Source organism: Trachurus trachurus (genome assembly GCF_905171665.1).
Source record: "Trachurus trachurus genome assembly, chromosome: 3".
NCBI classification, from domain to species: domain Eukaryota; kingdom Metazoa; phylum Chordata; class Actinopteri; order Carangiformes; family Carangidae; genus Trachurus; species Trachurus trachurus.
In genome coordinates, this window is record NC_139893.1 from 10,960,317 (window position 1) to 10,977,960 (window position 17,644).

The following is a 17,644-nucleotide window of genomic DNA, read 5'->3' on the forward strand; positions in this document are numbered from 1 at the left end:
AGAAAAGCTATGTGTCTTAGGGCCATACACTGTTATGTTCATGTATATTTACAGTATTTCCTATTTGTGTGCTGTATAGACCGCCTTTTATAGAAAAACATTCTCCCATGACACTCTGTAGCAGCAGCTACACTGTCATTAAAACACTGATATTATTAGATGGGGATTCTTAGGAGAGAGAGAGAGAAGATTGATTATTTTGAAGCCACTGTATTACTCTGTTGGGAAAGGCCATCATTGAGTTCAAGCTGTTTCATTATCTGAATTCTACTTACACAAACATAAGAGTTTGTCATTGATGAAAACATTTTCTGTGTGTCTAATGTCTCATTATTTTCCACAAAGGCAAATTTTTTTCTTATGAATTAACTGTAACATAAAGGATGAAAATCCTGGGAAACACTATGATGTGTAAGATTGTTTGATTGTACCCCATGGATATAATAAATCATAGGAGGTATAGTGTCCCTGGGGATGCAGGAAGTGGTGTGGCTGTCTCAGGGAAGAGTGTCACAGGTTTGTGTGTGATTTTAATGGCCCGACTGTCACACAAAAGAATACCTCTGAAACAGATGGTTACCTGAGTTGGAAAGGTCAGTGACAATTTTTCCTGCTCTTTTCTTTGCCCTTGTTCCATGTAGTTTTTTTTTTGTGAAGGAGGGACGTAAGCAGGCACCACTCAGCGTTGCAGACAAAAACACTTAAGCTTGTCACTAGAACAGGAGGTGGAGGTAAGCCTGACATTGATGGTGTGAGATCAGGAAAATTGGACCATGATTGGTTGTGAGACGGCCGGTTGACAGAGTGTACATCTTCAGTGGGGCCTTTTTGGTGGTGGTGAATTGCTGACTGACTCGTTGTTATTGCAGGAGATGAAACCTGCCACGGTGAGGTCACCCGCAAACTTGGAGCTTGATGGACTGGGTGGTTGTGAATAAAGTCAGAAGTGACATTTTCATTTGCTTCCACCTTTGTAACAAGTCGAGACATTTTAAAAATTGAATGAAAATGTGAGCATCTCTGCTTTCCAAGATCATTTTATCCTGTAATGTTCCTGTCATATTAATTATTCATGGGATATATTGGACACATTTAATTCTTAATATTATGTTCTCTTGGAGCCACACTTAACACTGAAATGGCACCTTTATTAATGCCAATTAGAGTCACACCTTTACTGCAGCTGATGAAAGCTCTGCAGGGCAGAAACTGTCTTGCTAATTGTAATTAATAAAGCCAGAGAGAGCACTCTGCTCAGCCACTTGGTGTAATGCGCTAATGGATAAACCAGATTTGGCAGATTCCAGTTGTATCTTTAAAAAAAAAAAATATTGTGTTGGCTCTATAAGTGCGCAGCTAAATGGAATATACTGTAAGAGAACAAATGCAAATACATTCACAAAACTGCTTCATTTGGCTGCAAATAGCCTGCTCAAAAGACAAGCGGATACACAAACTATGTGCACACAAACACAATAGCCAACATCAGTATGTGAATTTACGAAAAACAAATGCACTGACACATCCATTCATAATGAAATGAAAAATTTCAAGCATATGCATTTAGTATCTTTAAGTGAACAGTAGTTGGATTGTCAATGTCAGTGTATACCTTGTCATATTTCAGAAACACTATGAGCAAACTGCAAAACCAACATATGATATCATGGATATGTTGTCATGCTGCTGTAGTAGGTTTCTGAGGCCTTTGCGTCGGTCACCGCCCCACACTAATTGCTGCAGGTGTGTGTCGCTGATTGTCGCGGTGGCAGAGAGAGGCTACAAGCTGCAGCTGCTGGAGTAACCCCACACCTCTGCTCACACACCAAACCTGTCTGTTTTTCTGCCTCACGTGACTTATGACTTGGTCGGACTCATGGCACTGTGAAGAAAAATGTACACAACACTTAACTTCTCAACTCCTGACGACTCCAACGCGTCAGATGTTGACCCCGTGAGGCTGCAGGAGCTGGCTCACCGGTCCGTCAAAGTGAGCATAATCATCGTTTTGGGCGTGATGATCACTGTGGGGAATGTCGCAGTTCTCATGGTTATAACTTCCTCCGTGGCTGGTTGGTCGAGAAACTCTCGGTACTTTCTCCTCTCTCTCACTGCTGCAGACTCTGCCTTTGGACTGCTTGTCATGCCCTTGAATCTGTGGGTGAGTCTGCTAAAGGACTATACCGAAGGGCCAGATGCTCTTTGTCACATCGTGGCCTTTTGCAATGCCACCGTTTACTCCACCTGCATGTATACACTGGCTACAATAAGCCTGGAGAGGTATATTGCAGTGTTTTACCCGCTGCAGTATTCATCTCTCATGACAAGAAAAAGGACTCTGCTCCTGATTGCATTTGCCTGGTGCTTCCCTCCCATTTTACTGTCGCCAATATCATTTCCAGATGGCATCATCGAGGTTCATTTTTCTACTGCATCACTGGTGTGCAATCCGTCCTACTCTACAAACGTTGGATACTCCCTCAGTTTGACATGTTTTATATTTTTCCCCTGCTCCACCGTCATGACGTACGCCAACCTGAGAGTGTGGTGCGCTGCCAAGAGGCAAAGACTAAAACTACGCAAATACAACTGTGCAGCACGTCGCAGCAGGCACAATGTCGCGTCCAGAGTGCTTGTGCCCGTGATGGCAGCCTACTTCACCTGCTGGACTCCCTGCATGGCAGCTATGATCTACAATGGTAAGCAGTACCAATGGAAAGTATGCTTTGAAAAAAAAAAAAGGCATGGAAGGGACTGCCATTTATTAGGCTACAGGTGGCACAAAATAAAGAGATGAATGGGAATTTATGGCTTTCTGTCCAGACCAAAACTCGCCAGCATCATAGTAAAAGTCTACATTCACCTGTATAATTTAGAGTGAGACTCTTGTTTGGCTCCAGGCTGCACATTTGTCACATTTACGCAAATAATAACACAAAAACAAAGGTGTCCATCTTTCAGTGGGTGAAAACTAGATTTCTAAAAACATATATAAGAAAAGAAAATGTGATATTTCAAAAGCATTGACTTCTACAAAATCTGACACAAGCTTCATCTGGAATAGGCTAAAGTCATTATTTTATTGCTGTATTCAAGCCACACATGCTGTGTTTGAGAAAAGCCAGAAAAACCTTTCTTGCAACTTGTATGGTCAGGTTTTCTAATTATCCAAAGCAGTTAAGAGATTTAGAAGTAAAGTCTTTGATTCCGTAAAATTACTGTATTTGGGTATCAGTAAGAATTTATATTATTTTTTATTAATTTGTGTAAATTGAAAACACAAATCGAACTGGTGGAGGTGTTGAGGTTTCTCTGTCTTTTATGCTTAAGTCAAACTTCTGTTTTCAAAGTGTCTCCAAGGTGTGAAGATTATAATTAGTTTACATAAGAAATGATCATTTTAATATATTTCTTCCCTTTCAAATCCTTCCATCAATTTCAGATGTGACTCTACTGAGAGAAATAGCTGTCTAAGTTATTTATACTGCCAGGCATGGATATATTAACTGAAGGCCAGTTTTATGAGTCAGGCTTTTTTTTGCAGACTTTTTCTCATTCACCCCAACCATGTGTGGAATCAGAGCTGAATATTTTTAAGAAGTAAAGACCTTTTCCAATGAGGGCACTAATCTAAAAAACATCTGATATGGATGAAAATCCCTTCTTAATGAAGCTGACAGTCCTAACTTCATCTTCAAAGTGTGATACTGTCCAAACAACACATTAAACTGGTTGCTCCCACTTTGCCAAATCCGTGTTAATTTGTATGTACTTTTAGATCTAGGCTATATGTGTTAAGTTGATATTATTGCCCATCAGAGAACCAGCCATAGCTAGACTTAGTTTGTTGTCTTTATGACTTAAGAATTATAAAGGTCAAGAAAATGTGAATCCCTTTTGTTGCTTTGCTGTCTTGCATTAACTCTGCTGTTGTCATCCTGTGGTTTCCTACCTTGCTTCACTCCCCATGTTTTGTGCTCCACAGCTGTTTCAGGTAGCAGCATGCCAGAGTGGGTGGAGTTTGTGGTGGTATGGCTGCCGACCTCCAATGGTTTTCTCAACTGTATCTTCTACTTCTGGATAAACCGAAACTTCCGCAGAAAATTCCACCATGTCCTCCAGAGGAGCATCCGGGCCCTTTGCCCCAAACTGGCTGACACTCTCGGGATCTGCAGCACGCCAACGTCACAGTTTTTGTCAGGATTTCTGGACAACAACAACAGCGTCCACGAGCGCTCTTCCAGTGTATCCTCCACATGCACCTTGTTGACCTTAGCTTAAGATGTCTGTGACTGAAGAACACCACTGGCATTGCAAAGTACATGGTCAGTAATGTCCATATTGTCTTATATTGTCTGGCTGAGCTGGTCAACTGAAGCCAAGTAATTGATAAGGTATCATGAGTAAGTGATGAATGGCTATGCTGGGAGGCTTTTGAAATAATCACCGCACAGTCTCTTATTTGAGTTTTATACCCATTTTCAGTTTAAATAGTGTTCAGATGACTGGATCACAGTCATTTTTTTGTTTTACTCATGCACACAGTGTTGCTAAGATTTGATGTACTGTCAGAGACGGCCTCTTAAAGCACCTTTTAGTTGTTTTATAGTTCGCCAGCAACTTTGTCTGTGAGCCAGAAATACCTACCATTATTCTGCTTACAGCAACATTATCAGTCTTTTAATAGTGTTATCAGTTCCATATCAAGACTTAGTTGCTTAGGTCAACATATTTCACTTCAAACATTTGAGGTCAGTCTGTTAGTTCATCACATGAAATTGATATTTTGGCATATATTCATATGAGACATTTGTGAAGAAACATCACTATCTGATTACGGGCACTTTGAAGAATTGAGGCCATCTATCTCTTCTTCAGTTTAAACTGTGTGTTGAAGACCTTGGCATATAACAGCTGGGAGAAGTTAACCTTTAAGTCACATCATTTCAGTGTATGCAAGGGGAAAGTAATTAAGCAGCTACACAGTAGAAAGGTCACCACATTTGTGCCAGCAAAAGATAACTTGGGCAACATCTGAGGCTGTGGTTGTTTGTTTAGAGATATTAAGACCATGATCTTGCTCTCAGTATCGTCTCCGTTCAGTATGGATTCAACTTGGCAATGTCAGTGTCATCCTTGTCTGAATAAAGCTTCTTGTCATTATGATGGTTGGTTCAGACTTAAAATTGAGGACAGGAGCACAGTTTTCCAGGAACATCTGAGAGCAAAAGTAATTCAGTACAGTTTAATGCGAGTTGTTTTAGCCTTTAGGCAGGAGCTCGGTGTCACAATTGTTAAAAGCTAAGCACTGACAAAAGCTAGCAGACATTGTTAAAATGTGTTGAGCACCAGATAATATCTAAATGCAGATTTTAAAGTAAATTAATGTGTGGACAATGACTTAATAATGACCTTGTGTAAATATATGTTTTGTTATGTTTGTGAATTTCTAATGTTATAAAGAATGAGTAAATAATATTTGATAATGTATTGGTTTATGTAAGTGTCAAATAAAGCGTTATGCCTTTTGAATCATGTCTTATTAATTAATTCATAAATTAATCATTAAGGGGAGAATTACTGATCAATCCAGACAGATCTATCAAAGGAGCAGTGAAAAGACTCATAAAGTTGTTAAGTGCAGAACAGGAGCTGCTCCACCTTAGCAGACGTAATGGTGTAGTTTACTCCCAGTGAACATGTGTCTCCTGGGGTCAGATGTATAGTAGAACTGCAATAAAAGTACAAGTAGATTATGTTGATTTGTTTGTCTAATAAATAGATTTTGCTATCATTCCTGGAAATGGAAGATAAACCCTCTCTTCTTGTGCTTCATCTATGATGTGTTGTTTCCTGCAGAAAGCCTTTACATAAATACACAACCTACATCTCAGAGATAAGAAGAGCAAAACATTTAACCAAGCCTATTTTTTTTTTAGTCTGGTACAGCTCTTAACTCGTAAAGACTATTGTACTTTGCTATGATAAAAGTCTGTCAAAGTTGTATGAACTAGGAGCATGTTTTCTTAGGAGTCTCTTGCTTTTGATAAGGAGTGTAAACAGAAAACTATCTCAAAGTTACTTTATCCACAGACTTGACATTGAGTTTGGATAATGTTTGCATTCACTGCTGTTTTATTCAATGGTAAATCTGATGCAATGTCTTATGATGAATTATTTGAATTTGATTATGCTAATTACTACCTACTAGTGCCATGTTAGATAATAGGTTGAGATATAGAGTTAAAGAACATGATGCTTCTGCATAATGGATGGGTACAAATGTGACTGATTGTGTGCTTGGTGATGAACAACAGAACAACAAGTTTGCATTTATATATAGATGAGGCCAGTGACTTGTTTGCAATCAATTGCAAGTTTCACAAAACTGGATTAGTGAAGAATGAAGTTAGAAAGAAACAATGAGCAATATTTCTTCATGTGAAGTGATGTGATGCTTATGTGGTTTGCAAACTTGTGATGACATTTTCATATGAAGCAGACCATATAGTATCTCTCTGTCTGGTTTATAAATTCTACCTTTCTTCTTGTCATTATTTGCAGGAAAACTGTTATAAATATCATATTTTCTATATGATATGATAAGATATGGATGCAGTAAAATGCAAAGACCAATGTCATACGTGACTTGACAGGAAAGAAATCCTGTCTTTATTTCTTGAGTGGATTTAATGCTTTAATAGGTGTAAGTCCTTCCTTTTTATTTTGAGAGATGAGGGTTTTAAGAGAACCTTTTAGGGCCTAAAAGGCAGTTGTCAAGGCTGCAAAATCCACCTGGGATTTCCTCCACAGACAGACAATCTGACGCTGGTTCTGTGGAGGTCAGAGCATCTCTGCTTGTGTCCACACATACCTGAAAACAAAAACTGAACAACATCATCTTCTATAAGACAAATATTGAATATTTATTCCACCAGTAGGACATCTTCTCGGCTCTCTCAAACCACTTGTTAGAGATCATGTTTAATCCAGCTGGAGCCATGTGTGTTTTTCCAGCTGTTTGAGATTTTTGCAGAACGGGTCTCCTAGGACACTGGAGTGCTGTGCATTAGCAGCCTCAGCTCTCCTTGAGGATGGCTGCTGATAGAAATGACAAGTGATTTGGTCATGGTAAATGATGTCTATCTGAGGATTTCATATACTCCCACAGATACAATGTGCTGTCTCATAAGAGCTCATTATTCTGTCTGGTCATAATTGCTGCCATAGCGGGCAGACGTGGATGTAAAATGGCCAGTGGGTTTAATGCTCTTTGGATCCAGAACTGACTAAAAGGCCTCTGGTGTAAAATATTGTTGCTCATGAACACTGCTTCCACACTAGTGCAAAGATGTTGGAGGCTCAGGAACACGTGCAAAAACCAGCCTCATGTCAGTTTAGTCAGTTAATTGTCTTTAGAGATTATTACAACCCATCTCACTGAACAAGAAAAAATCTTGTGCAGGTGCAATATTGTGCAGGTTTTTGTTTTTCACAATTGCATAATGTTCTATGCCTCCATGTGTGGCAGAATTGTGTTGTTTTTGTGTTTACTGTTGTTCCATGAAAACCTGGAGATAACTCCTCTGATTTATGTGATGAATATATTAGAGTGGGCGCAGAAGTCAGATTAGCCATTTTAAAATATATTGCATGTTTTCCCTTTTCTCTGTGAAAGGCCAAATTTTGTAAGAGATGTACCAGTATTAACCACTTTAGGTTATAGTGCCACCTTGTGTTTATGCTGAATATAGCAGGAAAAGACATCTTAAACAGCTATACATTTATAATAATATATGTGTGGCTGGGTGGTGTTTATTGGAATAAATTGCTGTCATTTATACTATTTAGTATGTAATTACTTTTTATTAAAGTTGTTCCCTGATGTTTTTCATTTAGATTTGATACATACATACATTAGCAAACACACTTGTGCAGTATTTTTTCAGATAAGCAAAAACTCCTTATTCTTTTAGAACAGTCTTTAATTTTCTGCAGCAAGAGAGCATCTAGTTCTTAAAATATCCCACCTGATTAAAAAGGACGAATCAATGGGTGTTGATTTGTGCTTGTTGTGGTTTGCTGGCCATGGGCGGCACTGTAAGGGCTCTTATGTAGGTTACAGATGGAAAGGCTTTAATTTCAATCACTGCTTCCTGCTCCTCTCCATGGGATAAATAGCTGAGGGGAACAGGCATATGCAGGACCTGAGTATTATTGAGTTTGTCCCAGTATTGCAGTATGAAATGGTTACCTAAGAAAAACAAATCAGAGTATAAGTACATAACCACATTACCAGCTGGCTAAATGCAATTTTTTTTACCTCGAATCACATCGGCACAATGATTACATTTTTAACAGGGCAGGAGAGTATGACACGCTTGTTCAATCATCTTCCTCTGTGCCACTCACCTCCCTGTGAAGCATGAAAAGTGCATGACATACAATTGTTGCTCACCACAATGTGTTAGTGAAGTGTTAGGCTGTTATTTTTTAATGCCATCTTTTAAGTATACATGAACATTCATCTCAGTTACTGTGGCCTAGAGCAAGGCCACCGAGTGAAATTAAACCCAGCTGTTAAATTTTTCATATCTGTTTTCCTTTCGAATTAGCACAGAACTGTCACGGCACACTATCCATTATTGGGTTCATGCATTTTTAAAGGAAAATGAGACCTGTGTGCCAGTGGTTATTTACCAATACAAGGACCTTGTCATTTTTGTCATAATTATCTGAGACAGACCTGACAGTATAAGGACACAGGCTAAGTGGTGATCATAGGATACTGGGTTGAACCACAAGAGCAGCAGCCACATTCATTATAGAGGCTTCATCTAATGGCAAATGGATGAGTGTGTGAGTGGCTTTGTCTTCTGGGCTAATACCATTTAAGACATCCACTGAGATGGACCTCCAGACTGCCCAGCACATACAGGTGCTGCCCCAACTACTTGACTGTGCATTTTAAACGTATGAATGGCAACAGTGATAGCCGAGGTGGGACTTTGAGGCTTGAGGCTCTGCTGCTCAGCTCAGAAGCTGGTTTCTATGAATGACAGGTGTATTAAGATCAGACATGATAGTTTGTCTGTCCCCTCAAGCTAAAATACCAATCTTTGTTTTCTACATCTGTCAGAATTTTGTCCACCATGTGCAAGTCATCAATCAATCAAACTTTAATGCTGTTCAAATGATGAAATACACCAGTAAAAAAAAAAAAAGTTTAAAATAATATGAGAAAATAAAGAAAAAATAAAGAAATGAATAACTTAATAAATGAGCAGATAATAACATCGGTAAAATTGAATTAAATACAATTGACCTGTATTTACACATTATTATCACTATGAAATAAGTAAATAAAAAGTGATTAATGATTAAAAAACATATGGTAAATGGTCTGTATTTATATAGCGCTTTACTATACCTGAACGATACCCAAAGCGCTTTACAGTACATCATACATCGCCTTCACCCATTCACACACACATTCACACATCATCAAATTTAAAGCCATGACTGAAGGGGTATGTTGAGTTTATTTTTGCATTTTTTTTTTTTTTTTTATCACTGTGGGCTGCCCTCAGGTCCTCAGAGGTCATAAAAGCAAAAAGCTGGTTCTCAGAACAACTAACAGATTTGTGCCAGAGGACCTGAGAAGCTTCACTTTTGAGAGGCCCCTTGAGAAATAAGTCATACTGGGCTGCAAGTATGTGAGACATGTATGCTGGTGAGAGACCATGTAGTGTTGAAAAAAGAAAAGAATTTAAAAAAAAAACTCAATACAGAAGCTGAGGGGTAACCAATAAAACAGGTGTGTTGTGTTTTCTCCCTTCAGTCATGCATGGTCAACACTCAAGCAGCAGAATTCACAACCAGCTGAAGGTGGTTTATAACATCTGTCATGTTTGAATAATTCATAAGAGAACAAAAGCAGTCTCAAATCATATATTGCTGTGACAGGGATTTTGATACACTACATCTTAAAAGTACAGTGTTTGAAACTTTTTTCAGTCAGGAATTCAAATTAGAGACATTTTGAGGCCTCAGCTGTGATTGATTTTTGTTTCATTTTCTGCATAAAAGCTCATCTGCAATAATTACCTCAGCCTTGCATATTTTTTCTTTCTTTTACTGTTTGTTAGTTTTGTTATATTTGTCTGGTAATTGCAAAAGGCACAGAATGAATCTTCAAAAGGATATAACTAAACAAATACAGTTAAGAAATAAGCACCATCCCATACTGTGGTAAGTGTAAAATAATAAAAATAAAAATCATACACTTTCATGATAAGTTAGTTGGACTGTATATCAACGACTAGTCACTTACATAATTTGAAAGATTAATTTTATTCAAAGAGACTTTTAATGACAGGAAATGGCAGATGAAATGCATATTTATAGCCAACAAACTTTCAACATCTGCAAGTAAAATTGTAGTTACATGTAAAAATAGCAGCAAGTTATATTCAGAAATTGATGGTGATTTATGAAGTTCATATTATGGTTCTCGTAGCTGAAAAATGTTTTCAATAATAATAATATGAAATAAACTGCCCATTTCAGAATATCCAATAGACTGAGTGATTTTTTTTTATCAATGCTACACAATGCTCACTTTAACATGTTGATCATTCCCAAAATCTGAACAGAAACCTAGAAATTTAAAAAAGGCTGAGTAACTAAAATAGATTGTTAAATATATGTGAAGTAACCAACTATGGCTCAACTGGCAAGCCCCCCAGTTTACCCACCAGATAAGAAACAGACACCAGACTTCATTCAATACAATTCAACCCCTCCTAAGACAGTTGCCCTTATACCACTTTTGGAAAACAGTTAAAACATTAAAATTAATTTAAGTGAAACAAGAAAAAGTTGTTTGAAAATGTCAGTTAAATAACAAATGGCATAGTGAGAAAAGATCAAATTTAAGGACAGAACAAATAAACACTTCCTTCTTTCAAGGGTATTCACTCAGTCACTCAGCACCAGCTATTATGTCTGGGTAATAAAATAGCATTGTATTATTACATACTACATTAATTTATATTAATCTATAGATCAGATTTGAACATTTACACAATTGCCTGATAAAACAGTGGTAGAAAAAAAGTCAGAACATATTCTACCTTAAATAATCACGGATACAATATAATTCACCACTATTTTCAAAAAGGAGCGGACACAAAGATTTGACACGGCATTTACAGAACTGGAAATATTCTGCGTTTACAACCAAATAACAAATGCAATCAAGCATTGTTCAACTCTGGAAGTGTGCATTGAGGAATGAATGGAATAAACTCACAATCCCTATTGAGAGTTCAGTACCAGTGACATTTCTCACTTTATTAAAACTAAGAAAACGCATTTGGAAGTTGTAATTCAGTGTAAAAAATGCAATGGTCACGGTTGACTATTACCCCGATGTAATTCCCAGTCTGCATAATTAACATTTCCTTAGATGTTTCTAGCTTGTCTGTTTGTGTACTGATGGTGCCATGTCCACCAAGGCTGTTAACAAAACCCTTATCTGAGCAGGCAAATGGGTAATGACCATAGAGAGACCAAAGTAGATGAAATGCATATGAAAAGTTTAAGACAACATATAACATGACAACAGGCATAGCGACAGTGAAGTACAAAGAAACTGAAGGCAGTCAATTTAATAAAGTCTCTGCCCAACTGTCTATTTGGTGCACTGTATGTAGACGGAAAAGGACAAAAGTACTTTATCAAACTGCTCCCCTCCTTTTCTTGTTGCAGAGGATGCAGACACTCCTAACTGTGTGCACTCGGTGTGAGGAGGTTTTGGTCAAACATTTCAAGGCCTCCAGATGAAAAGAATGAGATGAAAACAGGACGCCAGCACTCAAGAGGACTTGTGTTCAAACATGTAGTAGCGGTACACGATGCCCACAACAACTGCAGCGATAGCAGGTATCAACCACGTGGTCCAGGAGCTGCTGAGGAAGGAAAAGAAAATTCAAACAATCTTTTTTGAGCCAGGGCAATCAAAACAGGACCAAAGAGTCACATAAGATAAAGATGTGAATTACACATGCTTTAAAAGTGTAGTCTGTGTGTGAATTTATCAGTGATTATATTGATGATTTAAAAGAAAGTGGCTGAAAACCAAATATTACATATCACATTTTTAACCATTTGCAGAAAAAACAATTTATGCAAAATTTAGTTTGAGTTTTCTTTTTTTTTTTACAGTTAATTTTACTGTAAGAGGGCAATGAATATGTGCATATGAACACCAATGTGAAAACTGTAAACAATGAGCATGACAAGCAATGTTCATGATGGTAACTTACCCCTCTCCTGAATTCGTGTCACTGACGTCCTTTTGCAGAAAAAAAAAGACAGAATAAGAGTGAGATAAACATACACCAGACATGTTGTCATATCTGTATAAATTATATATTAGTGATTTGATATTGCTGTTCATACAGAGTCAGCTTACCTTTGTGCACTCCTTTTTCCTGTCATCCTGAAAAGACATTCGGTTCATTAATAACTGTGAGTGTTAACAAAATACCAGTTAAACCATTTTCTCACATAGTCTGCAATAGATTTAAAAAAAGATCAAAATAAATCATGACCGGTGACACATGACCATCACTGTCACTTCAAATTTAATTCAGCAAACAAAATAAGAGAAAAAAGGGGCTAGCAATAGCACCATGAAGCTAATAATCGCAAAACCATGCATTCTGGGGGCAAAACTAGTAACATGATAATATAGCCTACACTGTAGACACTGTACACAATGTAGGGGTGAAATTAATGGAAAATGTAAAAGTTCATGCAGTGATATATGAAGGTGGGGCATTTAAGTAGAAGTATGGAATGGTAATATCTTCATCTCAAACAATGTATTTGAAGCAAAAGCTAACAACAGTGGTACCATAATAGAAAATGCCAATGTCTTAATAAGTTGACATGTTGCCAAAGTACGTCCACTTCTTTGTCTTTCTGTGACTCTTCCAGTCTCTATGCGTCTGCTGCTCTATGCGTCACCTGCTGATGAAACTCTGTGACACTCTAAGGCCAGGTACTGCTGATCGATTAGGTGTCATCTTGGTCTCACGACGTCAGAATGTGAACAGCATGATAGTAGTGTTAGTAGTGTTTGTGCTGCCATAAAACCCCACAGTATGATTGACTTCACTTACAATGTTTTCTGGACAATTACTGAGGAAGATGAGTCACATGTTGCCTTAAGAAACACAACTTGAATAAATAGCAAAAAATGTAATATATTTAAAACTTTAAAACTTTCTTTAAAAGAATAGTTCACCCAAAATTCAAATTGCGAAATTGTTGAAATATTTGCTTGAAATATAGACTTGTTTAATTTTTTTCGGAACAATTTCGCATTTTGGGGCTTCAATACAAGACGGACATTACATACGAGCAGCATGGAGGTATTTGGATGTTTTTTGGTGTGTCTTTTTGTTACGAATACAGTTGGTATCCATTTGCAACCGTTATATGGACATGCACTGCTACGCCGAGACCCCCTGTAACTCAGAGAAGCCACGGAGGACTCTGAAACTTCTCCCAGCCCTTAGTCGACATGAGGGTGAGTAGATAATGAGTGAAATTTCAATTCTGGGTGAACTATCCCTTTAACTGTCTTTGTTGACTTATCTTCAGTTATTGTTTGTTTGCTGGGTCCTGCTGTCAGTTAAATGAAAGGTTCACTCAAAGCAATTTACTTGCCAATATGTACATATAAACAGGTTTTACTCTAATACTGTAATCATTTCTCCTATTTATATTGACTAGTAATTGAGTCCTAAAGTGCTTTCAGTGTGAGTGATGGGCAACAAAGCTGTGCTCTGTTGTGTTGAACTTAAGATAACGGAGCACTCAGCAGTCTGAATTAATTAAATGACCTGGGATTATGAAAAGTTTGTCTGTCTAATGCAACAATTGATTTTCTGTTTCCTTGCTGTACTGCAGTGGAGGGACACAGTGGTAAAAGAGTATAGCACTAAAGTTGCAGTAACTTTATAGAACCTAACCTTTAATACCGTGATGCTCATAATTAAAAAACAATCTGACTATATTTCATGTTGTTCACCATCTCCATCATAACATTTTGCTTTTTCATCACTCAGCTGACTCTTTCACATGCTTGTTGTGAGTCCTCTGGTGGTGTATAGTCATGCTCTTTTGTTCCTGAGTGAGTTTATATCAGCTACTCCTTCATGCAGACTTAATTTACATGGTCTACTGTCCCATATGATTTCTTTATGAATAGAAGAAACCCTGCAAGTAACAAATTCTTACATCTGAGATGAATGGGACATAGGGGAGATTCAATTTTTTTACTGAATATAAAACTGTGCCTTAGCTGCAGCTCTTACCACTTAAGTAACAAAAGATTTAGGTGCAGAACTAATGCTCATATCATGTGAGCACCTTGTCTAAAGGAAGTTACAAAGCAGTTTCCATGCATGACATGTGTAAAGGTTAGGTTAATTGGCAACTCTAAATTGCCCATAGGGATGAATGAGAGTGTGAATGGTTGTCTGTCTGTATATGTTTGTTAGCCCTGTGATAGACTGGTGATCTGTCCAGGGTGTCAGGGAGTCAGCTGAGATAGGCTCCAGCTCACCCATGACCCTAGTGCAGGATAAGCGGACCGGTTTTGTACATTGTCCCTGGTATAGAAAATGAATGAATTACATGTGTAAAACAAAATTACTGCATGACACCATCTTGTAACTCCAAGCAACTTTTTGCACAAAGGGTGGCCACCTTTTCAGGGGACAGTGATTAATCTGTTTTTTGGTAGGTTAGATTTATGCAATGATAATGACGTAAGACATACTATTAAACCTCCATATTTACGAGGACCTCCCTGCAGGCAGATATTTTCCTCTTACCATGTGAAGCTCTCCGACATAGTACTGCTCGAGCATCTCCCTGGCGTCTGTGGAATGACCCACATCCTCGAAGCTTTCTGTGGCATCTGCACCGGCCTGCTCCAACAAAACCTCCTCACCTCCCGGATGCTGAAATCATAAGAGTGGATGGACACAGTATTGAGCAGGTTGATTTCCCTCACACTTTGAACGCAGTGCAGTTCATTCCTATGCTTAGGCGGAAGGAGCAGTTTAACTCTACAGCTGAAATCACAAGCCACCTCTACACACTTTCTTTGGCATGAAGTATCAAAGCATATTTACCAAAGTATTGTGGATTATCATCTTTAGATATATCAAAGTCTTAAAAGCATTTCCCTGTTATTCTACTTGATACATTTCTGTTGTTCTCTCTCCGTTTTGATAAGTTGAGCAATTATTTAACATAAGCTCCTGCCAAATGCAGCTACAAAAATGCCCTAAGATGTTAAAGGATCTACAATATCAGGGCTAAATAGACGCAGTTTGTGCATGAAGCCAAACAAAATCAAATGCTTTTTATACTTTGTTTAAGCTACATTTTGGTTTATAGAATCTATACTGAATTTTTAATAAACTAAAGTGACCGATTACATTTCCATGTTTTCCTTCTCTGTATACAACATCTACTATATTACACATCTGCTCATCCTGGGTGAGGCATCCCTCCTCTGTTGCTCACCCTAGGGTTTCTCCTATTTTTCCTTGTTAAAAGGAGTTTTCTTGGGAGTTTCTGAGTCTCAGGGCAGAGGATGTTATAATGACGCTGTGTAAAGCCCTTTGAGACAAACTGTTTGTAAATGAACAAACAACTACCTAGGCTTGCCTTGCCTTGCCTAAAGTAACAAACTGCTCCAACAATGATGTTTTCATATCGCTGCTAATCTCACAGTTGTTTTGGTTGGGTTTAACACATGAAACTTTTATATGGAGCCTGGTAGACCATCAACAGCATCGCAGTTATGAAACCACAGATTGTAACGTTAGATTATAGTTACAATACTTTGTTGTTATCTAACGTAGGGGCTAACGACCCTTTTACCCGAGTGTCGCTTGGTGCAACCTTGTTTCACCCTGAGGTAACTTGAGATCATGACTTTATAACGTTACCGATAGGGTTTAATGCAGGACACCCACAGTGAATGAAGATAAGTCTGCACCGCAAGGACGTCAATACGTGACGATAGCTACGTTTTGTAAGTCCAGGAAGTAGTCTTAGCCGAGATGAGGTAACCCAACGCTCACAGCAGAAAAAGTCAATAAAAGATAGCATCATCAGTGGGGTAAAGGAGTTGCCTCTGGTTGAATTAATTGGTTTCTTACCTCTTCCAGGAAACCTGTGATGTCGTATACTTTATCGTGGATGATGAGCCATGTGTCAGTGCTCATGTTGTGCAATCGTATTTGTTCTAACGTGTAGTATTTCACGTCACTTGCTACTGTATCGCCGTTTTCCTCGCAGTTAGTGATGTTGGCGGATCCATTGCCTGTATTGACGAGGTTATCGTTGATTTCCTCACCCATTATAACGATTATGCGAGTAACCTGTGTGTCGTCTGAGCAAGCTAGCTAAGTTAACGTTAGCTTCTGTTCACCGGGTAATAGAAATACCGCCGCCGGGCTACGTCTATCTCCGGTACACTCTGTGTGAATACAGCTACAGCAGTGTTAGAAAATCTCCAAATAACACCACAGAAAAGAGATAATAGCAGCGTTCAAAAGCTAAATACTTGGTGTGTTAACGACCATACAGTCTCTGGTTACGACATACAACCAACACGGCCTAACCCGGCACATCAGCAGACATGTGAAACAGACCAATAGCATACGAGTTATTTTAGCATTAAGCTCCAACACGACGACTGGCCAATGGAAATGCGACAATCAGAGTATTGACCAATCAGCGTCGACCACTTGATGATCACGAGACTGTGGATTCTGCTAAGGCTGTCAACTGTGCGCAGTCAGTGCGCATAATGAGCTTTTTTCCACATGTTTTTTTCTTTTTCATGTGATAATGCGTCTTTTATAATATTTCAAAACTTAAAAAAAAAATCAAAGCACTTCAGTGCCCAAGCAATAAAAATCTGTGAGAAATCATTTAAATTACACGATCAACAAAGATTGTATAGATTCACTTGTCACTTTTGCTTTCTGGTTCTTTGGATGTACTACAGTCTTTAGAAGTTGATTACAGTATTGTTTTGCACACATGTCACTTGCCACTTTTGTCACTGTCTGTAACATCAGATTTTAATTGGTTTACATAATATATCCTACTATATTTAAGCAGTTTTATAGTTTTACTCAGTGGTTAATTAGTAGTGATGTAATTTGCCTCTGTGCTACACCATAGTATTGAAGTTTTGACATGCGTGCATTTTGACATATGCCGATATAGGGGGCCTATGACCCATATGTGTTCTACTGATAGTCAGGTTGGCATCCACAAGATGAGAGATATGGACTATGTAGGCTACCTACAGTGGTTTGCAAAACAAAATCGGGATTTTATTGCATGCAATCACATTAAAGTATACATATGGTTTACAAGTGTTTTAGGTGAATTGTCCCAGGAAACAATAAAAAAGATACTTTTTCAGTAAGTAACATAACTTTTGGTCCAACTAACTAACATACCAGATAATATATCTTATCTACTCACACAACAGCAGTAAAACTATGCTGTACAGGGTTCAAACAAGTCAACAACC

The 17,644-nt window shown here is 38.2% G+C and overlaps 2 protein-coding genes across 3 annotated transcripts; one reads left to right on the plus strand and one right to left on the minus strand.

Annotated features, from left to right (window-relative positions):
- Positions 1-1,894: 1,894 nt before the first annotated feature.
- Positions 1,895-4,281, plus strand: LOC311004463 (adenosine receptor A2b; the record flags this gene model as incomplete). Its single annotated transcript, XM_083996536.1, has 2 exons — positions 1,895-2,699; positions 3,986-4,281. 2 exons carry the CDS (start codon positions 1,895-1,897, stop codon positions 4,279-4,281), a joined length of 1,101 nt encoding a protein of 366 aa, XP_083852662.1.
- Positions 4,282-10,365: 6,084 nt separating this feature from the next.
- cyb5b (cytochrome b5 type B) lies at positions 10,366-16,745 on the minus strand. Of its 2 annotated transcripts, none has more exons than XM_083994446.1 (5): positions 16,254-16,745; positions 14,913-15,041; positions 12,479-12,505; positions 12,330-12,358; positions 10,366-11,969 (listed from the first exon to the last, which is right to left on the minus strand). In XM_083994446.1, exons 1-5 carry the CDS (start codon positions 16,452-16,454, stop codon positions 11,879-11,881), a joined length of 477 nt encoding a protein of 158 aa, XP_083850572.1. In that variant the 5' UTR covers positions 16,455-16,745; the 3' UTR covers positions 10,366-11,878. The 2 variants fall into 2 exon arrangements, with proteins under 2 accessions (XP_083850572.1, XP_083850571.1); XM_083994445.1 differs by having other exon boundaries at positions 10,366-11,972.
- Positions 16,746-17,644: the final 899 nt, after the last annotated feature.